Source organism: Mastacembelus armatus, chromosome 12, assembly GCF_900324485.2.
Source record: "Mastacembelus armatus chromosome 12, fMasArm1.2, whole genome shotgun sequence".
In the NCBI taxonomy this organism is placed as follows: Eukaryota; Metazoa; Chordata; class Actinopteri; order Synbranchiformes; family Mastacembelidae; genus Mastacembelus; species Mastacembelus armatus.
Window position 1 is genome coordinate 12,451,415 of NC_046644.1, and position 24,375 is coordinate 12,475,789.

General features: G+C 41.8%; 3 protein-coding genes across 5 annotated transcripts; 1 reads left to right on the top strand and 2 right to left on the bottom strand.

The window, feature by feature from the left end:
- Positions 1-1,056: 1,056 nt before the first annotated feature.
- Positions 1,057-10,900, bottom strand: zdhhc8a (zDHHC palmitoyltransferase 8a). 2 transcript variants are annotated; one of them, XM_026298301.1, is made up of 10 exons: positions 10,659-10,900; positions 5,299-5,420; positions 5,044-5,201; positions 4,422-4,594; positions 4,204-4,306; positions 3,912-4,003; positions 3,688-3,817; positions 3,438-3,552; positions 2,917-3,029; positions 1,057-2,804 (listed from the first exon to the last, which is right to left on the bottom strand). In XM_026298301.1, the coding sequence occupies exons 1-10, from the start codon at positions 10,760-10,762 to the stop codon at positions 1,494-1,496; spliced, it is 2,421 nt and encodes an 806-aa protein (XP_026154086.1). In that variant the 5' UTR covers positions 10,763-10,900; the 3' UTR covers positions 1,057-1,493. The 2 variants fall into 2 exon arrangements, with proteins under 2 accessions (XP_026154086.1, XP_026154087.1); XM_026298302.1 differs by lacking the exons at positions 3,688-3,817; positions 3,912-4,003.
- A 1,042-nt stretch (positions 10,901-11,942) lies between these two features.
- ora5 (olfactory receptor class A related 5) lies at positions 11,943-13,077 on the top strand. Its single transcript, XM_026297966.1, is given in 2 exon segments — positions 11,943-12,284; positions 12,286-13,077. Coding segments are annotated over 2 exon segments (1,134 nt in total).
- Positions 13,078-13,690: 613 nt separating this feature from the next.
- nup155 (nucleoporin 155) lies at positions 13,691-24,148 on the bottom strand. Of its 2 annotated transcripts, XM_026298106.1 has the most exons (34): positions 23,986-24,148; positions 23,622-23,788; positions 22,975-23,112; positions 22,766-22,862; positions 22,562-22,632; positions 22,381-22,473; positions 21,633-21,896; positions 21,466-21,539; positions 21,286-21,377; positions 21,098-21,195; positions 20,831-20,998; positions 20,563-20,663; positions 20,160-20,330; positions 19,937-20,047; positions 19,704-19,798; positions 19,532-19,617; positions 19,259-19,400; positions 19,078-19,144; positions 18,876-18,991; positions 18,438-18,541; positions 18,073-18,206; positions 17,739-17,930; positions 17,432-17,570; positions 17,217-17,352; positions 16,968-17,121; positions 16,775-16,879; positions 16,486-16,640; positions 16,173-16,302; positions 15,940-16,053; positions 15,724-15,844; positions 15,510-15,620; positions 15,029-15,165; positions 14,810-14,916; positions 14,540-14,678 (listed from the first exon to the last, which is right to left on the bottom strand). In XM_026298106.1, exons 2-34 carry the CDS (start codon positions 23,761-23,763, stop codon positions 14,540-14,542), a joined length of 4,104 nt encoding a protein of 1,367 aa, XP_026153891.1. In that variant the 5' UTR covers positions 23,764-23,788; positions 23,986-24,148. The 2 variants fall into 2 exon arrangements, with proteins under 2 accessions (XP_026153892.1, XP_026153891.1); XM_026298107.1 differs by lacking the exon at positions 23,986-24,148 and having other exon boundaries at positions 13,691-14,678; positions 23,622-23,763.
- Positions 24,149-24,375: the final 227 nt, after the last annotated feature.

Consider the following 24,375-nt stretch of genomic DNA (forward strand, 5'->3'; position numbering starts at 1 on the left):
TACATCCCAATGAATTTACCAGTTTGGCAGGAAACCTGTCAGTTACTCAGGTATGTTGTAAATTCCTGCCAACAGTTTAAATCAGTAGGACCTTTCAAGCTCTCCTTTTGTCGTATCTACACTTCCACCTGCTATAAGGTCGGGTGCAACAATAACTCACATCAAATGCTCCAACCTCAGTGTCAACTCTTGTTATTTATTGCCTAGACAAAAGTGGATGATTTTTAGGTAGTCAGAGTAAATAGAAATTACAAAGACTGTGATGGATGTATAATCCTGAAATCCAATCCAATCTGAAAAATAAAAAACACCAATCACAGATGCTTTTAATCTCATGTAAAATTTCTTCCATGTGAAGGCAATTTTTTTTTAAAAATCTTGATTTATCTCATTGCATTGACTTAATAGCTGAAATAGCTGGAGTGACAGAGCTCACTATGAACCTATGCCCATGTGAGCTGAGAGGCACAATGAGCATCTTCTGGTCTTTTACCACTACTTAGCACCTGCCACCAACGACATGCTGTTTTCTAGCATTTTAAACACAATAGCATCATCTACTGGATCAGACTGCCTCACTGACATTACACCACCTTCTGAAACTGGTCACTAGAGGGTGCTATTTACAAATCCAATGTAGAAACTGTCATTGTAGGTCATTCCACCAGACAGCTGCATTTCAGTAAACCCCCATTAGAGGTAATACAAAAGTAATACTATGATTGCTGCTAAACAAATATATGCATTAATGCACCGTGGCCGCTTTGAAAGGAAATGAATGAACACATTTTGCTCTCTCTCTCTCTCTCTCTGTAAAATGCCATCTGTCGAGGTATGAGCTCAAACAATCCTATGATTTAGAAAATAAATCTAGTGCAATTGTAGTAATAATAATTTGAGGCAAGATTGATAACACAGTTTTCTTTTTGCTGCATAAAGCTGCATGTGTTAATATGTAAAGCCTTATGGACAGTCTCAGTTTTTATGTCATTTATATTTTAAAATAGGCCTTCACTGAAAAGCCCTTTACACTGAAAAATAGCATAAAAACAGAAATGAAAATTACAAAATATGTTTATTGATATAAACAACTACAAAATTCTACTAAAGGGCTTATTTTTTGCAGCAGGAGACAAATTAGATTATATGGTATCACATTGTGTCACAAAAGTAATATCAAAACACATAACAAATATGCAAATCTGTATTCTTCAGATGCTTTGACTGAGTTTACAGAGCTTGCTTTGTTTGAGAAGGAGAGGAGGCACAGCTATCCTGAGAATTGCCATTTCTTAGATTTGGTCAAACTTAAATGACTTTGCAAGAATATTTCTAATTTTATTCTTCCCTTAGTATTTGTTTCTCACACACCCTCCCACACAGGATAGTCCCAAGCGGCCTCTTATTTACATCATATTTTAGAGCTGTGAAGACTGAGACTAACACTGCATAGATGATTCAGTCACACAATTAGAAACACGGAGTATCGTTTTTCATTTCAGGGCTCCCAAGGTGGTAGAGTCCTTGTCCTCATAGGCGTAGGCAAGTGAGGACTGTTTTGCAGTTGTATAGGAGGCATAGTAGGGGGCAGAGGAGGTGGAGGAGGAAGAGGGCAAATGAGGAAGGGTGGATGTAGAGGAAGGCAGCGGTTGAGTCTGTCTGTCTGGTAGGCAGTAAGCAGGAGAGGAAGGCCTGCCCTTGCTTTGCAGGCTGCTATTGCTGCTGCTCTGCAGAGGAGAGCTGGAGGTTTTTGGGCCTCGAGTCAGAGACGACGTGGAGGAGCTGGAGAGAGGTGATGTCCTCATGCCATAACCAAGGATGCCTGTACTCATCAGAAACTCCCTGGAGCCGTAGGCTGGTGGAGTTGGTCCACGGGAGCCTGGAGGTCGGATGTTGTCAGGTGGCAGACTCCGCCTGCTGGGGATGTCATAGATCCCCACATCTGGACCGTAGAGTGCCTGGGATCTGGCTTGGAGACGTAACATCCTCTCCCTCTCCTCCATCTCCCGTCTCTCATGGATAGATGTCATGATGGTTTTTGTAAAGTTGTCGTAGCGTGCAGCAGCAGATTTCTGAGGTGTCAGCCCCTGTGGACCAAGATCACGAAGGCTATCACGAAGACCTTGACAAGTCAAATCTCGCCTGACCAGCCCTGGAGGAGGAAGGTCACGTGATGTTACACTTTGGGATGTAAGGTCTCTTGACATTAGCCCTTGAAAACTAGGAGAAGGTTCTCTTTGAATGAAACCTTGAAAGGAGGGTGAGGGATCTCTTGAAGTAAGACCCTGCAAAGAGGGTGAGGTTTCTCGAGGTTGAGGAGACTGTCTGGTGATGCCCATAAACACAGGACTGTAGGTGTGAGGAGGGGGGCGCTGCACCACAGTCCCATCTGTGCCCAGGGCCATAAAGTGAGGCTGGTAGCTGACTGGAGGGGACCCTCTCTGAGCCAGGAACTGAGGGTCTGCAGGGTTTATAAGGCTATCATAGGAGAAGCTGCTGCTGCTGTGATTGGCCAACAGGTTGGATGAGGAAATGATGCCAGGCGGGGGATTGGATCCCAAGCCTTCGGCGTACATGGCAGGCAGCTGGGATTTGCTGCCGTGACGATTGCTGTGTTTGAGGGTGAGAGAGCGGGAACTGAGTGTTAGAGAGTTGAGCTGCAGTGAGCTGATTGTGGTGTTGGTCTGGAGGGGAGGATGGACAGGCAGGCCACCCTGCTGGTTGCTTCTCATGGGACTTTCTTTGGACACTGAGTGGACGTCAAGACCTTTGTTGTTTCCTTGCTGCTCTGACGTCTTCAGCAACTAAACAGCACAATAAACAGCAATGTCTGTCAGACATAGATGAAAACCAGAACTTGCATATTAAGACCCACACTCCTTCAATCTAACAAATTAATAATAAACTGAAATACACCTGCTCTGGGGGAATTGGTGAAGATCCTCTGGATATGGCCTCCAGGACTGGTCGGAGCTGTGGCACAGTCGGAATGGACACAGGAATAATGGATTTTGTATGATATCCCATCTCTGAAAAAGAAGTCACATTAAAGTTAATCATAGGCATCAAAAAGCAGAGAGAAAATCCATAAAAATAGCCCAGCAATGGATGAAGGAGCAATTTATAATAAAAGGCTGAAAATAATCTATGATTTTCTTGTTATCAACAAATCTCTTGACCAGCTTCCCTGATGTGGCTCTGAGCCTAAAGCCTAGTAGTTCCTAGTGAAGATGTACTTCTTTAAAAAGCAGGTCACAAATATATATTTTAACAGGCTAAATGAATGTGTAGTTTTTAGCAAACATTAATCAAACAGGAGTGAGGAGTGCATGTGGTGAGGATTTCTTTCATATTTACAGAGCAGTGCAAGTGAGACAGACTCACAGTAAATTGCAGTGCACTCAGCATAATGTATATCTGTGTTGTTCTATACATACCATCCATGGATGTAATGTGACTTTTCAGGAGACCACGGTCTGGTTTTGGTGGCAGTGGTGGTGGAGTTTTCACTTGTTTGATGTCTGACAGCTTGACAGCTCCAGCAGAGGTTTGCTGGCAAGAGAGAAAAAAAAGAGAAACATGGAAGGTTCAATCATATCCCTAGAAAAATGAGGCCAGAATCTATAGATGATGTGTGAGAAAATATTGAACTGGGTGTTTTGAATTAGGAATGTTATTAGTTCATACTTTATTTTGGAGATCCTGACTCTGGATCCCATTGTCCCTGACTTTCACTGGTATGTGCCTGTCTATTTCTGGTCTCAGGAATGGAGGCTGAATATGGAGCACTGCTTTCTTACAGGGCCTTGTTGTGTACCTGGAGTCACAGGACAGACAGAGACAGAAGAGTCAGCCAATGAGCTACACAGATTCCTGAACTGCTAAAAATAAAATAAAAAAATGTCTCTTACTTTGGAGAGATGGGACTACAAACTAGGTACTCCAGGTTGTTACAACAACCTCGTGTGAAGGGATTTACTCCACCTTGAAACTTCCCAGTAACCTGAGAAATCAGTAAGAATTATGCACTAGTTAATATGGTATTATTATATTGTTCTGTACAATTACATCTTGCCTGAGATATGAACTTATGCTAGATAGTACATTGAAATGCCACCAACGTAAAGTCCTTAAGATTGTCTTTACTATTAAAGAATTTCACAGCTTCTAACTAATGGGTGATATTTTGGAACTCAAACTCACCTGTTCATTTGTGGTGCGCCCTCTGGACACCAGGTACAGGTGGAATCCAGTGAGACCAAGGACCGGCATAAGAAACAGCCCAGACACGCTGATCACTACCAATCTGGACATGTTGATAAGGATAATTGCTTTGTATTACTCTCAATTAGACAACACATACACCTACAGAACGACAGACACACACACATATCTGATGAGTGTGTAGAGTATAAGGATACGTGACAGTGCAGTGCAGCTTCCATAATTCATCCATGTGGTGCAGAATGTATATGAGGCCGAAGGTGAAGACGCCGATCATGTGAATTGTCAGTGACAACAGAAAGAAAAAGAAGTAGCGGTAGTTGCGCCTGCCAATGCAATTGTTCACCCAGGGACAGTGATGGTCAAAGTCCTGGGGGGAGAGTGTGGAAAAAGAAAAAAACATATAACACATTCAGTGGTGGCTCAGGAACTCACGAAATATCCACACTGCTTTCTAAATAAATACAGGCTGAACTGTTTTTTTAAAAAAAAACAAAAAAAAAACATTTCTACAGAAACTATCAGGGATCTGAGAAAAGGATTAACCTGATTAATGAGATCTCTCTCTCTCTTTCTATCACACTCTGTCTGTTATTCACTGCAGAAATCCCCCTCTACTGACTTTCCTTGCATAGACTGCAACACTCAGACTGTTCTCTTTCCTCTTTAATGTGTGCACATTTTATTTTCTCACTCTTACCACTCATTTCTGCCATTGAAATTCCCCATGTGTGTCTTCGCTCTCCCCCTTACAAAAACAATGAACTATCAGCGCTATGTCCTTTCTCCAGACTTGTTTGAATCCATCCACGCACTAACCTCCACACAGTGATCACAGACGCTGCAGTGCGAGCAGCGTGGAGGTCTGTAGAAATGACACGAAGCGCACCACTTCATCCGCACCTGGACGCCCTTCACATCCACGTTCTTGTACAGCGGAGCGCGGAACTCATCATCCTTATCCTCATCCTCATTAGCTGGAAAACAGTATGTGAAATTGCAAAATTACACTTCCACAAATAAAAGAAAGTTGTTTCTCCTACTGTAAGCACAACACCAGTTATGATTACTAACCCACTGGAAGCACACCAGCATCCATAAAAGTTGCCATGGTGAAGTTGGCCAGGACAAAAAGGAAGAGGATGGCACAGCATGGTGGCACAGCTGGGCAGATGGTCACAGCCAGCCACGGGCATCTGAGTGTACACATACACAGAAGATTCAAACAAATAAGAAAGAATCTTTCCTGCACTTGTGGATGAGTTTTCATTCAAAGCAGAATTCATGCTGTAAATCAAGGATTTGACATTGTTCCTGGGTCTGAGTCTGAGGTTCTGCATATCCATCCCTTAGAGGTTGAGGTTAACACAAATCAGGGCTACAACACAGACTTTAAGGGATAATCTTCATCCCATTTATTCTACTGAAAGCACTGGATCCCCAAAGTAATTGTTTACAGTGAAAGATAAGCATGTATTAGTGTGTGTTCGCCTGTGCCAACAAGGATTAAATGACAAGGTCTCTCCTGGCAGAGATGTTTCTGCATAGTGGCAAGACATTTACTATGCCTGTGTAACACACTGAAGCAGGTCTGCACTCTTAAAGGACTGCAACTAATGATTATTACTATTATACATTAAAATGTGTAATATTTTCTTGGATTAATCATTTAATCAAAGTTCATGTTTGTCAAATAAAAGTCATACAAAATACAAAAAAACAGTAAATATAATACAAAAACACTAAATCTGGACATCCTTGCAAAACTTCACCTTGCATAGATTTTTTAAAATCTATTAACATTTCTTTGTGAAGACAAACACATAACATTAGCAGTAATGTTATGGACCAGTAATGTAAATGGGATGTTATTACAGCTGGAAGATAAACCCATCAATGATCTCAGGAAAAATGCAGTAATGCAGACGGTGCTTATATATGCATGTGCAATCAAATACTAGGTTTAAATAAAGTTTGCACTTTCGCATAATGAGGCCATAATATGTAAACAGCCATAATCAAACTGTCCAGCTAGAGCAAATGTTGCATGAGTCAATGAGCAAGAAGATGAAATTCAAATGTGTGGAATTGGTGTCAAATTGATTTTAATCTCATAAATTGATTCTAATGTGGTAATTTAAACCATGAACCTGTTGTTTTTTATCACAAAATTGATCTGATTTCTCTGTCAGGTTTTGAACCAGTAATCCCGCCGTGTGCCCTAAAATCTTAGAGAATGGTCACTTATCTCTGACTGATGTCTGTGTGAACTGAATCTCCTCAGTGAGATTAGAGGGAGGGACAGTGTAATCAGGTTACAGTGGTGCATGAGGAAAAGTATGGATTATATTAACAGTGACTGATTGAATATTTAACAGCATATTTATATTGTATGAAAATCTGTGTTTGAATAATTATGCTACAGTTCTAGGTGTCAAAGGAAGAGATAATTAATAACATACATGTTTTAGGACTGTTGAATGAAAACAATGCATGAAAACCAGGAAAATGTTCAACTAGCTCTGGTATCCAAACTCCAAAGGCAAGGAAACTGTGATCAAAAAACAAAACGAAGAGTCATCCACCTCATTTATACACTTCATCCCAGTGCAGCTCCAATCCCCAAACCCCATGGCTGGTTTCAGGCTGTGGGGGAGGGGTCCAACCCCCCCAAGAGGAATGCCTGCTGATACCATGCCAGCTGCAAACCCAGTAATCTCTGGATTATCAACTCTGGATTACAGACCATTTCTGCATTGTGGATTCTTCACATTAGACGCTAAACAAACTGAGCGTGCAGTCAAGGCTGACTATATATCACTCAGCACACTACTATATACTGCACAGCCAGAGATAAATCCATTTCATTCACCACTGGTAGTCTATAACTGCACAAGGCTCCCTCTTATAACAAATGAGGTCACAACTTTTACTCATTTGGTTCAGTAGATTAAAAAAAAAAACATGAAACAAGACGTTAACCTCTTTGTAGATTTGAACAGAAATTTAGCATAATTTACAAGAAGCAGTGAATATGTGACAAAAAGATTAAAGCGTATAAATATAATCCCAACCCAAGGCTGCTGTTCAGGAAGTTCTCCTTACTAAATATAGTCATGTTAGACATGTGCTTAAACTGCAGCCATTGATCACTTACATTAAGCTGTGTAATTCATGATGGTATCATGATAGATGGATGGATGGATGGATAGATGGATAGATAGATGATGGATGGATGGATGGATGGATGGATGGATGGATGGATGGATAGATGGATGGATGGATGGATGGATGGATGGATGGATGGATGGATGGATGGATGGATAGATAGATAGATAGATAGATAGATAGATAGATAGATAGATAGATGATGGATGGATGGATGGATGGATGGATGATGGATGGATGGATGGATGGATGGATGGATGGATGGATGGATGGATGGATGGATGGATGGATGGATAGATAGATAGATAGATAGATAGATAGATAGATAGATAGATAGATAGATAGATAGATAGATAGATAGATAGATAGATAGATGGATGGATGGATGGATGGATGGATGGATGGATGGATGGATGGATGGATGTTGAGCCTCCATCACTAGACTGAGACCATCTGGACCACAAGGAGAGGCAGTTCATTACACTGCAGCGTGGCAACACAAGCCCCACCTAATGAAACAGTCTGGGCAGAGCTGTATTAAATCACACAGAACAGTAAGCTGCTCTGCAATCTGCACACTGCCCTCATCCCCGTAGTGGGTCAGTGGCACAGCAGACACCGCGCAGTCCGTCAAGCAGCGATCACTACTTCTGGCATCCAGGCCTGCTTTTGTGAAATACTGTGACAGTTAACAGAAATGACATAACTGTCGTGTAATCTGTCACACATTTTCTAGAAAGATAAACGCTAGTGAACAAGTCGCAGATTGTACAACAAACATCCGTGGGTTCAACCTGTTTCACATGATCTGTGGCTTCTGTCATCCACCTTCCATCCTCCCTCACGGTGAAGCATCTAACGAAGACAAATGCACACAGTGTAGCTGTGGGAAAATCTTAAAAAATCTTTTTACTCTTTAAGAAAGTGCAGCAAATGCACAGGAATATGTATAATGTGTATATTAAAAATACGACTTTGAAAATATTGCTATATTTTTGTATTTATAACACAGTTTTCTCAGATCTACTGCCTTCAATGCCTCTACTACAACACATATTATTTCATCTGCAAAAGTATAATAGTATTTTCAGTACATTTCATTCAATTCTGAACACACTGTTTACTCAAATAACCCAGATTTGCTGCACTATTATGAAACATGACTCAATTATTAAGCGCCATTTTTCAACGTCTTTCTGATGCCTGTGATCTTTGCTGGGCGTAGGTGACCTGCCTGAGTTTAACAATGCACCAACCCTTAAGCACTGGTCCAAACAGAGTTCACAGTGAGAGGAACAAACGCAGGAAACCGGTAACCGGTGATGAATTTTATTAGGCTAAGGAAGTCCAGAGAGCCTCTGATTTCTAAGGTCACTCTCGGTCTCTACCAAACCTACAGTCAAAACAGAAATGGAAGCATGCATGCTTCCACTATTAACGCACACACACTGATAACTGCAAAGTGGCTATGACTTCATATATGTGCAGTAACAAGACTTCAAACATTTACCAGCTCTGGGGTCATGCAGGAGACTATTTATAACGTGAGGATCCAGGACCTGACTGGTTGGCATTCACTAAGTAGAACATGTTCCCATGATTCAGAGGAACCAGTCCAGGGTGATGTTATGACAGATGACAAGTGATGTCCTTTTGACTCACTGTTACCAAGGCAGGGCTGAACAGAGCATGGCACCTGTCCGTCTCTGCTTCTGGAGGAAGGCAGTTACTCCAGCTGCAGCTGCTGACTTGGCAGATATGCAGGATATTAAACAAAAAAATAACATAAATGGCATTTAAGTCTGTTGAACAGACTTGAAGAGGTGGTGTGATGGTGTTAAAAAGACTCACAGGACAGCTTTAGCAATCAGAGCAAAAAAGTGCTGGAGAGTTAGGCGGTGAGGTTTTCAATTATTTTATCTAAAGATCAATGCACAGTAGTCCAGGTGCATTTGAAGCCACGAGGTCAGAAAATGTAGAGCTCTGTTCTACTGGGCTGTGTTAATTAAAAAAACATTTCCAGGTTGTAAGGTCATATCAAATGCAACCCTCATCCCATGAGACACAGATTCATCACTTGTTCGTTCATTTGCAGTGTCCTGGTTTTGCTGGTTTAGCATCGTAGTCCCAATTAAGTGATCTCTTTTCAATCTATCATGTCAGCCGGCTATTGATTTTTTTTTTCTCTCACACAGTATAAACTGAGTTCATCAGGGTCTCTCATCCTTTTTTGGCTTACAAGTCCCAAACGTCCCCTGACAAATATTTCTGCATTCTAGTGCTTCAGATAAATTATAGGATTCCAAATTTAAAGCCTAATCCTGAACCTTAATTTGTATAATACATAGGCTTTTTTCACTAAATGTGAAGTTATACTATTGCTTTCTAACAAGATTTGGTAAAACCATACAAACTAAAGGTATAAAATGGACGTGTGTTTTACAGGAAAAATCCAAAAAGGTTAGTAAATCTCTGCTCATAGGAAACTCAAAGACTCCAGACTCCATTTTTCCCAGATGGGGGATCACATGGCATCGTGGATCCTAATCCCATACTCTCAATCTGGTGTCAGATTCCAGTGGAAACAGTGCACTTCTGGAGAATATAGGAGAAACTAGGACAGCCATGGCTATGGAGGTCAAGGGTCAGTGGATGGGAATAGAGCTGATGAGGTGGGAGACTTCATCCTGTAAGTCACTGTGGGATATCTTCATATTGAAATGATGTGTTAATATCTGACATTGGTCGATTTACACCTTAAACCTTGACACAAACCAGATTTACAAGCTTTTTCCAGAGTGTGTATTTAATTTCCTCCTCCTCATTTTATAACACCCATGGGCTAAAGCGACATATCGATGCGTGCTGATTGTAGGTGGCTTATCCCCTAAACTGTGTTTATTCTGAGTCCTCTGGGTGCGCTGGGCAGGCACCCAGAGGAAGCCACACTGAGCCAACCAGGTCAGTGAAGAAGAAGAAATTGATTTTTTTTCCAACAGTTTCAGCAACTTACTAAAGTGACTTTAGGAGATCAACTAAAAATCCAAAAAGAGAATAGAGTTCTTGAATGAAAACTGTGATTAGTGGAGAACGCGTGAATGGATTTTTTGTTTTTTAGTCTCAAAATTTAGTTTCACATGTAAAAGATACAGATTTGAAAGAAGGGATGAAGAGTGGTGGGTGTCTGGATGAAACACATAGATGGGTATGGGTTGTCCGTGGGGCAAACCATCAATGCACATCATCAACTTTTCATTTGCGCTTACGTGAAGACGAAGAACAGGGAGGTAGAGCCGACCAGGAGGCAGGCAGCGGTGCACACCGGGATGAAGGCGCTGGGTTTCAGCGAGTAGGCGCCGCTGGCGGACATCCTGTCCTCTCCACACTCATCGGGGGCTCATACTAACAAAAGCGACAGCAAAGCTCGTCATCGGCCACAGAGAGAAGTCAAAAATTATAGAGGAAAAATAAAGGGGGAAGGAAAAGCCCGCAGCAACAGCGCTCAGTCCCGCAGCCCGTCCTGTCTGTCCCTGCAGGCAGCAGCGCACAGATGCCGCCTCTGTTTTATCCCAAAGGTGGAGCTTTGCGCTCATGAATGACGTGATTAAGGACTACTGCTACTACACCGACCAAAAGATACGAGACGCAAATACAGCGAATTAATAATGACTCGATCCTTTAAGTCGTTTTTCAATCGAACTCAAGTGTTTTTCTGTTTGAGGCTCTCAAGTGTGTTTTTTCCTTTCTTCCATTCAATATTTTTGCAGTTTGGAGCGTTGGTTAAAAACACCGGTTGATTCAGTGATAATGAAACAAATCATTAGTTGGATCCATTAATGTCGGGTCACAGTCAGCCTTTACTGAGTTAATGTCTTTAACGATGGTTCAAGAACAATTTCTGGGTTGCCAGGTTGTGAAAAAATACACTCCAACATAACACTCCCTTTTCTTTTTCATCAAGCTTTTAATTCATTAGGATGTTCAGCAAGTTAGGTCATCTGGGCCAAAAATCAGCTTATTAAGGATTTATTCACATTTACAGCTGCAGACTGGATGGAGTCTTTAAAAGCCAGCACAAAGCCATTAGCATCACTTTAATGATCCCTGACTTGAAAGTAGCACAAGAGCTTTTGCAGAATTGGACAAAAATCTCTTACACTCACAGGGAATTCAACTACTTGAAGAAACTACAGTGTTGGGGAAATCCTGTAGATAAAAATTCAAAAGAAAATCCCAGCATTTTTTGTTGCCTGATCTGTAGTGTCTCTTACCTCTTTCTCCATTCGGTTAGCACAGTACTTCAGTCACTACTTGAAAGGGGGGGGGAACTCCATCTCAGAGGGACTACATGATGAAGGCTCCAAGAGAGGAAACAAAATGATAAGATGCTGAATGTGATTGGCTCTGGCTTCTTACCCTCCTCTATAAATGTCAAAAGAGCAAAACATCCCTTGTCATATGTTAGGGAAACTGAGAGAACAGTAAGGCTGTTTAATTGTTTTCATTTGAGAGTAAAGATAAAACTGAAGATTGAGCTGATTCTGTGAAAAATGGATGCAGACGACTTGATTGAGTCCACCATCAGAGCACTGATGTGCCTGGCAGGGATCCTAGGAAACAGCCTGCTGGTTATACGTTCCCTGCCAAAGCAGAAATCTGGCATCCGCACCAACGAGGTCCTTTTCATCAACCTGGCTGTCTCCAACCTCATCACCAGCTACCTGGTGGACCTGCCTGACACCATGGCAGATTTTGCTGGAAGTTGGTTCCTGGGGGAAGTCTACTGTGGCATCTTTCGTTTCTGTGCTGACCTCTCAGAAACCAGCAGCATCTACACAACCTTTTTCATATGTGTTTTCTGGCATCAGAAGCTGGTCGGCTCCCTGAAACGTGGGGGGGGCACCGGTGCAGATGGACAGCCTATTCCTGGTTTTTCATTTGCTGGCCGGGAGCTGGACCTTGGCTTTGGTCTTCAGCATCCCACATTTTTTCTTCGTCAGGGTGAAAGGAACAAATGAAAGCCACCTTGAGTGTGGCGAGGAGTTCCCTAATGCACTTGCCCGGCAAACCTATGAGATTTTTTATTTAACCCTGGCTAACGCTCTCCCTGTTGCTGGGATTGTATTCGCCAGTGTCCAGATTGTCATCACTCTTCTTCAAAACCAGCGACGCATACAGGGCCATAAGCCCACCAAGGAGATGGAGAAAGATGAGAACAAGAGTAACAATGATGAGAAATCAGTTGGTGCCGTTTCTGACCCAGAAACCTCAAAAGATGTAAAAGATGCTGCATCTCTAACCCACATCTACACTGGAGTGCCTGCTTCTTCCTGTCCAAACACAGAGCTGTCAGGGCACAGCTCCCACAACTCTCCTATCAAGAGGGCAACAAAAACTGAGAGCAGAGTTGGCACTCCACCAGATCTTCCAAAGCCCAGCCAGATGCCAGCTAAGCCCAGTCCAAGCTCAAGCAGTCAGGTGAGGGCAGCCAAGAGTGTGGTGGCTGTGGCCAGTGTGTTCCTGGTCTGCTGGCTGACTCATCTGCTGCTGCGCATCACCACCAACATCCTCACCTCGCCAATAGTGCTGGAGGTTGCCAGCTATATTGCAGCCTCCTACACTTGCATCATCCCTTATATTTTCCTGCATGGGGTGAAAAAGCTTTCTTGCTCATGTAAAAGATAAAAATGTCTCTGGCAGTCACTGTCGGTCTGATCTATTACACTGGTTCCTTTAATATGATAAAGATTTTGGAATGATTAGTTGATTCATAAATTAGTCAATCAACAGAAAATGAACTTACACTTAGTGTGATAACCACAATTGTTTTAGTCATTTCTCAACCAAAAGTAACAAATGTTTCCTTGGAGTTTTTCAGCTGTGAGGAGCAATTTGGTCCTAAGTGATGAACGATTAATTTATAATAAAGTTATTTGCCATTCACACTGACTGTATTATTGGATGTTTTACGCCTTAAGTATAATGCATGGGTCACTGACTTCCTGCAAAATCACCCCAGAATCTAATTTATAAAATTTTTCCACAAGGCTAAAAATTAAACTTAATTGTGTACTAGAGTGAGCGCCTAATTGGAGAAAAAGACCTCTGGCAATTAGTGCCCTCTTGGTGATGACTACAGAACCCCTGAGTGCCGTTTTCAATGAAAGATAATTATGTAAACACAAACTGTGATGACATTAAGTCCATTACTAGACTCCCTCAGCAATGTCACATTATCAACACTCAGCAATTTAAGTCTCCTTACTGCTGTAATTATTTTAAAAATTCAACACCACTGTACCTGAACATAAGTTTATTGGTTCACAGGTGACACAGTTCCTGTGTAGTGTTTTGAAAACATCCTCTTACAAAAAACCCATGAGAAGTTTTATTTCTTTAAAAAAAAAAAAAAAAAGATTTTTTTTTTCCTCAATGCAGGCCAGTTTTCAGCGCAAAACCATAGCATTGAAAACGATCACAAAAACTCTTACAGTTCAATTTATCAGCAAAGGAGACAAAACGCTAACTGTAACTAATACACATGAAAATAATGTATGCCAAGTTATGTACATAATTACACCCAACACTGAACTGTTTAAGAGGCAAACATCAAACTCTCCAAATCATTCCCTGTGATGAAAAGGCTGTAGTCAGGTATATTTACTGAATGTATTCATACAAAAATATCACAAATCAATCATCATTCAGCACATTTTCAATATATGAAAACTAACCTATAAAATTCAGTGATTTCATGTTTTTATAAACGCAATAACTCAAATACCTTTTAGATGTGACAGCTATTTGCACACAAAGCAAATAACCAACAGTGCCATGCTTTCCTTAGTTGTACTTCAGCATTTTTAAACTTCTAACAAAATGCATTAAATAAGTTATAAAATGTGTCTGTTCGGACTCTGAACATTACCAGAAGACTTTACTATCATCTGTTCCCACTATGCCATAACAGGTTTCAACACATCAGGTCAAAGACATTAAGAGGCAAACTCTACTGTAAAAGACAAACATCCTCATGTTGAGCTTCCTGATAATATAATCACACTTCAAATCAGCTGTTTAATTAAGGCCAACCTCTAAGCCATTAAGGCTCCAGCTTTAGTCCTGACGGAGAACATCTTAAGTAACGTCAGTGGAGTTTGTCAAGCTTCGCCTGCAGAGACTTGAAGTTGCCAATGGTTTGTTGAAGTGCTGAGTTTGGACTCAGAGACTGCAGCTCTACAAGGTATCCACAGATGTTGTCAAGACACACGTTAGTGAATCGTCGTCTGAAACAGAAAAAGCAAGCCAATAAACCACCATTATTACAGGTTTACTGCCAGTTTTAGAGTTAAGACACCAGGTTCTGGGATCACTGGCTTCAGGCCAGCAGCTAAACAGCTACTCAGACAGCAGGTACCTGTCGTAGGTTGGTACTCTGCTGGGATCATCAACGTATCCTGATAGAAGCACATGGATACACTCCACCAAGTGGAGAGGTTTCCTTAGCCGCTGCCAGCAGGGATCCTACAGGTGAAAAGGCAGTGGAACAGGTCATAACATTAAGTGAGAGATAATTTAACACAGTTTAACAAAGGTCAAAAGTGATGCATTACAACACATTTTATCTGAAACGTACCCGTGTTTTAAAGAGTTGGTCATAGACCTCCAGAAGACGCGGCAGTTGCACTCCAATCTCCTGCATGGTGGAGGTGACAAATCCCACATCCCAGTTGAGTTGACACACTTCCTGCTCCAGAAACTTTACCAGGAACTCTACAACCACACAGCAAATCAACACTTATGAGAAGTGCACAATCGGCAACAGCGGGGAAATGTGGTTTGCATATGACACACATATTTCGGTGCATGCATGCAGGCACAGAGGACATATATAAAATGATTTAAAGTCTCCACAGAGAAAACAAGTTAAGACAAGCTTATAGTGAAAGGATAATTAAGCAGTCACCTGGAGCACCTGTATGACCCTATAGACCTGTACCACAGAGACATGCTGACAAATGATGCAAAGGGTAAGTCTAATTACTTTACTGTTAACAAAATGGTAAAACAGCAAGATGGAAAATTGAACATAATTGCAGGAAGGTATGAATGCTTACCCAGAGGGAAATATCTTGGTGTTCCTGCGTAAATCTTTCCCAGTGATACCAGTTTCAAACTGACAGACCTCATCCTGTCTGCTGGACTCATGGCCACGGTGTCTCCCAGTTCTGAAAGACAAGAAATAAAACTTTCATAAGTAACATTTAATGTACAGTATGCCATCGAAATGGCCCAAGTTGTACTTTTACAGGGATTTGATATTACTCTTGCCTTTCTCGATGATCTCCTGCCACAGTGAGTGCACCAGGATTGGATCAGAGTGTCCTGCACAGTGAATGATGGCCAGTTTGCACTCAGACAATTTAAAATGGTCAGCAAACTCCCCATAGAGCTATAAGAAAAATAAAATAAATAACACAGTCATCCCTAAATAGCTATTTACAGTCTCAAAATCCTAATCATCATTGTCCTGATGCGGCAAGTCACCTTTGTGATATCCATAAGCTCTGAGTCCAACTGAGAGATGACATTCTTCACTGAGGGATGATGGGAGTACTGTCTGATCAGGGTCTCCTGAATCTGGACCTGGATACGCACCAGCTAAGAGGAACCAGAGGAGGAAAAACTGAATGGTTTCAGTGTAAAATTTAACTGATAATGCCTGTTTCCTTCACTGTGATAACCACAACACACGTGTGCACGCACACACACATACACACCTCCATCTTCTCTTCCAGTTCGTGAAGGAACTCTCCATCAGAGGCCTGAGCAGAAATGCAGGAGGAACTCTTTGCAGACAGAATGGCACGGGCAATATACTCCAAACGCTGCTTCAGAGAGATCTCAGTGCTGCATGGTCAGAGAATGAGAAAGTTTTTAGTTAAGGAATAAAATAAAATAAACAGACCACGGGTATATTGTATATGTGTATATGTATATTGTAATACTATCTGAAGACCTGTCAAAAGGACTGCTGGAATTTGCTCACTAACTCTGTAAAAAGGCTGATGTTATCCAGTTGTGTATTCAAACCTGTGCATATCAGCAAGGCGTGCCAGTACATGAGCTGCCTTGCCAAAGTTACGGTTCTTCTCGTAGTAGCGCCACAGCAGGTCCATGTTATGCACCTTACTCTGGTCCTGCTTGATCATATGCATCAGATGTTCCTCCAGATATGGAGAATTCACCTGCACAACAAAGGAAAAATGAAAAGGCAGTGATCAGACACACTGCTGCTAAAGATAACACTGTTTCCAGATACATGGACTAATTGTTAAAAAGGAGAAAACAGAAGAGCTAATTGCACGTGGATGGACACTACCTCTAACAGCTTGTCAGTCAGGTCAGCCTGAATCAGCCAGTTGTACAGTGCGATGTGAAACAGCTCGTCCTGAGACCTCTGAGCCAGACCAAGCATCTGCTCAAACTTCACAGAACCAACGGATTTTCATTAGAAATAAAGAACACATATTGCTGTGGCAAGAAATAGGCATGAACTGTCCCTTCTTACTCACATGGGCTGTAGCTTCTTCGTTGCTGAGCATGTTGGGGTCAGAAGTCATGACCGGCGGCCCAGGCTGCTTAGGGACACTCGGGGACTGAGGGGCAGCTTTACTCTGGTTCACCAGCTCCTGCATGGTGTCAGTGATGCACTTATAACATGAAAGTCTAGAGTGGAGAGAGGAGGAGTAAAAAAATGTTGGTGACAATCAGCTTCAACAGCAGTCAACAATGCTGAATTGTGTGTTTCTTTCCTCTGTTACCTTTCCTGGAATGCCTGCTGTCCCACTCTGTCCTCTTCAGGCTCTCCATTCTTGTAGAAGTGGGGCCCCAGTCTCTGTGGATCCTTCTTGTCTGCTGCTGTGAGGCACAACTCAAGGACTCCCTCATAGAAACGCACTGAGACAGGATATTAGCATAAATAAACATGCCAACTATACAAACCGAGAAAATGGGGAGTGTTCTGGCCTGTCCTTACCTTGCCTGTACTGGGAGCAGACAAGTGGGAGGTCTGTGTGTTGGCTGATCTGTTGGTAGAGCTTCAGAGACTCTCTCAGTGTTCTCTCTTTATCTGCTTTATTCTGAATCTGCCTAGAGCTCTGCAGTAGCTCATTAGCCTGATGCAAGACAAAAGTGGTAAACTGGTAAAATAATTTGTGTAACACACAGTTAAACTGAGACACCTTTCAAAGTTTTAACATGTTTCACTTTATAATATCAAAAGAACTTCCTGGAATGATCAAAGGATAAGATGCAAAAACGCCATATGTTTTGTGCGTGCGTACCTTAGAGCAAACACTGTCATCGCTGCTGTACAGCAGGGGACAGATGTCCCGCAGGTGATTGCTGATGGCATCCACTGAGGCATTATCTTTGATGTAGACATTAATGAGTGCTGTGATGAGTGCTCCAGACAGCTCCTTGCCTCGGATTACTACATCCTTAAAACATGCTCCCTTCATCTGCTCTTGAAAATCCTACCAACACAGAGAAATGGCAGTGAGCAATGAACATTCTGGGGACAATGCTCACCCTGTAAAACAGGGTTTTGGCTGAAATCAAAAGGAATTACATTCAGGAAAGCATGTGGATGAATAGAACAAATGTGCACACATTCACCTTTGGCAGCTCAGACATAATGAGGCTGAACTGATGATCACAGAGAAGCTTCCAGAGGGCCAGAGTCTGATAGGAGCGATGCACTAACTGCTGGATCCCCTGCAGGGACACTTTCTCATAGACCTGAGCCTTGGCTGGATACAGAGGAGGAAACAAAGAGACAATAGTGTGAAGGAGTGAAGACATTACTAATAAGTGTGAAACACAAAAAAAGTTCATGCTTTTCCTCTTTTATTGGGGCATCAAAATTCCTTTAATATACTCTAATCATGTTGACTAAGATTTATTATATTGACTGATATTTGGGATACTGATTCTCATGGCAATATTCAGGAACATGCAGGAAACCTGCACTCTTAACTCACTGTGATATTTCCTCTGGAGCTCCTGCTGAACTTGCTGAGAGCTGGCTCCGTCAGGGCGCATAAATCCCAGCAGCCTTTGCTGCAGGTTAGCAGGAGAGCTGAAACTAACAAGGAGCAGAACAGATGTCTTTGAGATAGATGCAATGGGGAACAAATTTCCATTACAATGCATAACCAGAATTACACGTGTATAAAATCAATATATACTAAACATTATAAATTCCACCTGTCAAATAGATGACATGGCAGTGTTAACATAACAGAATAAAAATGGTTCTTTGGCTCTCTGTAACTCAGCAGTGACTCTTGATTAGCTCTTTAATTTGTCGTTAATAGTGATTAGATCAGGCATGTTGCCACAGCTGTGGTAAGAGAACTAACCAGACCTTTTAACACACATTAGTTTAATAAAAAAGTGAGAAGAGCAGAAGCTGTTACCTTGCAGCACCAAGAGAGGATGGACTGAACTGAGAGTTTTTATCAAGAAACTCCCTCAAACCACAGAGCTCCATAAGGACTGACTCCAGATCAAGTGGACCCACACTGCTTTCCAGCTGTGTGGACAGTTAACAGTTAGTGCTGATTAACTACTGCCAGTGTAATTACTTTAAAATGTACACCGATACGTTCTGCTACTTACAATACTGACAGTCTGGTTTCCTTTGCTGATCACTTTCTCAATAGCAAGGCTCCCATCCCAAATATTTCTGTGAGGTCAGAAAGAAAAAGGAGAGAAGACCAATCAGCAGTCACACTTCTGACTAAGGGGAAGCCAAATTCACAATGTATTACAGTGACAATCAACAAGAGGATTTCCTTACCCAAGAATGCGAGCGAAGTAGATGCAGATGCCATTGTGTTTCCCAGAGAAAATTACCTCTGGGCCAGCGGACATGGGTGTGATGGGGGCAGACCCAGATTGCATTGTTGCAAAAGGTGTAGCGAAAGCTGGGGGTATGATACCTGAGGAAGAACAACAGAAATCACATTACTTTAAACATGTATTTTATTATACCATCTTCAAATGTGATGTTTGATATCTTTTAACAATAAATTTTGGTTGTAAAACCTGTGGACAGTATTTACTTAGTTACCTGGTGCTGGGGAGCTCATCACAGGCCCAACAGTACTGGGTGACGCCATGGCTGCAGGGAATCTCATCTGTGCTTCGCCACCATACCTGATCACGACAACAGTAGAACTGCTTTTAGTCTGTGTATGGTGAGAGTAAGTGTAAATATATCTCAGTATAAAGGGCTGCCTGACCTGAAGAAGGCTCTGGTGGCCCATTGTGAAACTTCTCTGTCACAAGCAGCGCTGGAGCAAGACAGGATCAGTGCTGTGGCACAAGCCTGCTCCTCCTGCATAGAACAAAGTATTAACTCAGTATTACGTATGTGTCACGCAGACTTACTGTGTGTAGCCTCAAGCTTGCATGTTCATCATACACACCCAGGTTCAAATCTAAAACACTAAACTGTGAATATCATCCTTTATACCCTGTGGAGCTTGAAGAACCGCTCAATTTCTTCACTTTCTCCTCCAGTGCAGCTCACCAGCAGGTGACGAAGCTGGTCTACTGGCCGCAGTTTCTGAAAGATATGACTCCCCTATAGGACAGCATGAAGGATAAGGTGAGTATACTGAATTATGACATTGTCTTGTGACACCAGAACAAACTTGAGTAAAGGCAAAATGATGAGGCATAACAGCAGTTTTAACCTTTGCAGAGAGGAGGACAAACTTTTGCGGAGGAATATTGTGCTGCTGGACCACAACTGGAGCATCAGTGATGGGGATTAGTTCCATGTTCAGAGGACTAAAAATCTTGGTGGGTCTCTCCTCATTAAGGGCACAAAGAGCCCATGAGTGGCCATCTACATTAGACATCATCTGCAGAAGCCAAAGAAAGGGGCATTATGTATTTATTAGTTAATGCATTGAGGCCTTTAGTTGAAAAAATAAAAATAATGCCAAACAAAAATATAGCAAATAATTCAACTAATCAATAAACTAAAAGAGAAATGCAATGTCTATTCTCAGAAAAACAGCTATAGTGTTTTTAAGGTCAGTATTGTGTTTCTGACTGTATGATTCATTCACTGAACAATTCTTCTGTGCCAACCTGAGTCTCCATCAGGGGTTTCTTGAAGGGAAAGGAGTCATGATTGATGCACCACAAAATGTCACTATCCTCTGTTTCAGAAGCAGCCATTAGCAGAATACCTGCAAGTTTTACACAATAACAAAAAGGCATTACAAATAGATTTAGATTGTTGCCAACACAGGTTCTGTAAATTAATAAGCTGAACATAGCACCTAAAAAAAAAAAAAAAAAAAAAAAAAAAATCAGTTTGTAGTAAGCTGAAGAATAGCAGTCAAAATTCTTTTACCTTTGCTGTTTAGTGCCTTATGAACCTTTGCAGGTTTCTGCAGGGTAGAAGTTGCTGAAAACCCCGGTGGCAGACGGACATGAACCAATGCTAACAGGGTAGGTCGAGCTGTCAAATGTCTCTGGTGTGGAGGGGCAAACTGTGTAGTGGTGAAGTAGAGACGCACACCTGCAGAAACACAACATGATGTTAACACATGTAAGGAAGACGCTTTTTTTCATGTTACCTCATTGTTTGTGTTTCTCTTTACCATTTGATCATCATTACCTGCATGAGTGACAGCGAGCAGGTGACAGTCTGTGGACTCAGATCTATCAATCACAGAGATCTGAACAATTGGTTTGAAGACAGAACGATCAATAGTCCTGTGAAGGAAGGAAAGAAGACGAAACTCTTTTAGGAGAATAGTCAACAGATGTAAAGAAACATTTGAGGTTCATCACCTACACACATACCTGGCTATGTTTCCAGCAGCTGAAACAATGGAACTCTGTGACATGGTTGCCACACGACTCATACCCTGTCCGTCAGAACCCAAGTCATAGACCTGAAAAAGCCAAATTATTAAACACTGCAGCACATGATAATCACAAGACAATCACAAAAACTGAGATGATACCCAGCAAATGTCATACCTGCAGGACACCTTTTTCAGAGCGTGTAAACAGTGTGTTGCGGGAATTGTCAACAGCAATCTGCACGATGGGGTCTATTAAGAAAAAGGACAACAAAACATTAACGAAAGGATCATTTAGACTCAACACATCTTACCCTCCACATGAAAATGTGCCCCTTTCCTTACCGTCTTCAGAAAAAGAGAACTGCAGCACAGAGGGGATGAGGAAAGACAAAGAACTTTTGGAGTGGTTGATTTTTCTGCAACGCTGGCTCAGCCAGCCGGCCTCAGCCTGGTAAGCTATCTCATACAGGCAGCCGTCCTTTCCTGCCATAAAAATTCGTCCCAGGTCTGTGGAGGTGATAGACAGGATGTAGGTGTTGTCTGTGGGTATCGAGAACAGGGGGTCTGGCAGTAGCTGCATCCCACCAGACATGCTGTCATTCAACCCTAGACCAGAACAAAGAAAAACAAAGATGACCCAGTTAAAGCGATATGGATATATATGGGTATTAATAGCAATGTTCCAAAAATATATAGCAACAATGTGGGATATGGCACATCACTTCTCAGATCCACATCTAATCCATACTGCCAGCTTAAACCCCATATGAAACACTGCACTTAAGTGTAAATATCAGTTACAATGCAACAGTTACAATATAAGAGTGTTTTGATACAACAGTTGTCCTTCTCTTGCACATTTGCCTAGTTGATTGACATCTGACAGTTTGTGCATATTTGACTATGTATGTATAATGTAACTTGCAGCTTTAAACCACTTGGGCATCTTTTATTGTACTGTAGCACAATGTAACTTATAACATGATTCCCCAAAAGACTCAGGAGAAGAACTTGAACATTTAAGGTTAAAATTCAAATTAATCTGACTCAAATGCAGCATCACTGTGATTGACTTGTAGGGAGGACTCACCACCCTGACTCTTTGGGAAGCTCAGACCAAGGATCACTACATCCACAGAGGTGGCCAACACTAAGAGGTAGTGAATGTGTGGCTGTAAAATCCCTGAGCAAGAAAACACAAATTAACATTACTCAAACAAGCAAAAATCAATGCATACAAATCAATGATTAAGTGTTTATACATACAGTACCTTGTTTTGGTTTTACCAGGCCCACTGCCAGAATGGTTTCAATAAGGCCATCAAAATAGGCCACATCTCCTCTGCAGGGAATGCAACAGACAAAAATAAATAACTGTATTCCATCTAGGTCTGTATTCATGGAAGTTCACGATTTGTGTTCAGTGATAATTATGGATGTTAACACTCGATCTCTTAAAATCTAAATATACTCACCCATCTTCATAATTCCACATGAAGATATCATTGTCAATAGTAAGCCACGCTCGAGAGATTTCAGGAAAGACTCCCATCATGCAGTTACACTGCATATCTGTAAAACAGTTAAGATGGAACTCCAAAAACTTAAATCTTTGCTTTGCCTTTGATGAAAAACTCTGGGTACATCTTTTGATTAACTTTTTCTAAATGATATGAAAGGATACGGCTGAACTGCTCTACCAGCTCAGGTGGCAGAGGGACTCGGCGGACCGCGCTGAGCTCTGGGAGGTTTGGCACACTTAATAAGCCTGGTCCCTGCAGGGGGTAGTCCATGTCCGACACTCCAGAGAGGGACGGCATATCTATTGACACAATTAACAAAGTCTGACTATGTGCCACACAGTTTGACTCCACATTTTGTATACAACCCTTTCCAACCATCTGTGTGCTAGACATCTGGTATCTTTCAGAGGGAATAAGAGTCTGACAGCCATAAATAAGACTCAGTTAACTAACTACTAAATGAAGAATTGGTATAACATTAAATTGCTATAAGTCAACATACACAACTTTCTATTCTATTTTTCTGTACTGCAAAAAACATTTTATAAAGCTCAGCCTTTGTTGTTGATGCAACACAACAAAATGACACAACCCTCTGAACTTAAGACTGGTAATGTCACTATCTTCTCTGTCGCCATATATACACATGACTCAGAATCATTTCTAAAATTAACAACTGCTCCCTGTACTAACAGCGACTTAAATTATCTGCACCAAAGTTATAGCTTCTATCATCATTTTCTTCTTTGTTTAGCATGATAGCCCTGGTATAAGAGGTTCTGATGCCCGATCCCTCCACAGGACTTACTGTGCGAGGGGACGCTGAGCAGCTCGGACAGGTCCGGAAAGCAGCGGTCATCCTGCAGGTGTCTGTCAATGAGCCGGGCAGAGTTTTCCAGCGATTCGGCGAGTGCAGCAGAGGGACTGCTGGGTCCAGTGCTGGACGGCATGGCTGGACTGTCGCTCCTCGAGTATCTACGTTACAGATTAAATGTGAAATAAACGTCAAGCGCGTTAACAATAGGAAATAATGCGGAGATATAGAGCAAGTTAAACGTGTCCGTGATTCGATTAGCAAGCTGTCCGCTAGCATTAAAATCTTATTATTAGCATGCAAGCTAAGTGCTAGCAAAGTGTCATAAAACTGTTTTAAAGTGAACTCGTTGCTTTACCCGACTGAAACGATTCCACGTAACTTTGAGTTGTTTGGCTGAGGAGTTTTGTTCACCAGCTCCGCAGCAAAATTTAAACAAACACACCCGACACACACAGAAAACTAGCAGCCCGCCAACCTCATGCACCGCCACAAGAGCAAAAGGTGTTTTTCCGGTGATCGTCTTCTTCTTCGATCCCTTAATTTTCCGCAGAATGGGCGAATAGAGACGCTGCTGCCATCCATCGGTCAATGTTAATGGGTGTGCAGACATTCAGTCATGTATCTGCATTTTAGGAGATACAAAACAAACGGGGGAACAACAAATTAGAAAAGAGCACAAAATGTCATTTATATGGGCATATCGGTTTTTTTAATATTAGAGAAAAAACTCATATTCTCAACTGTG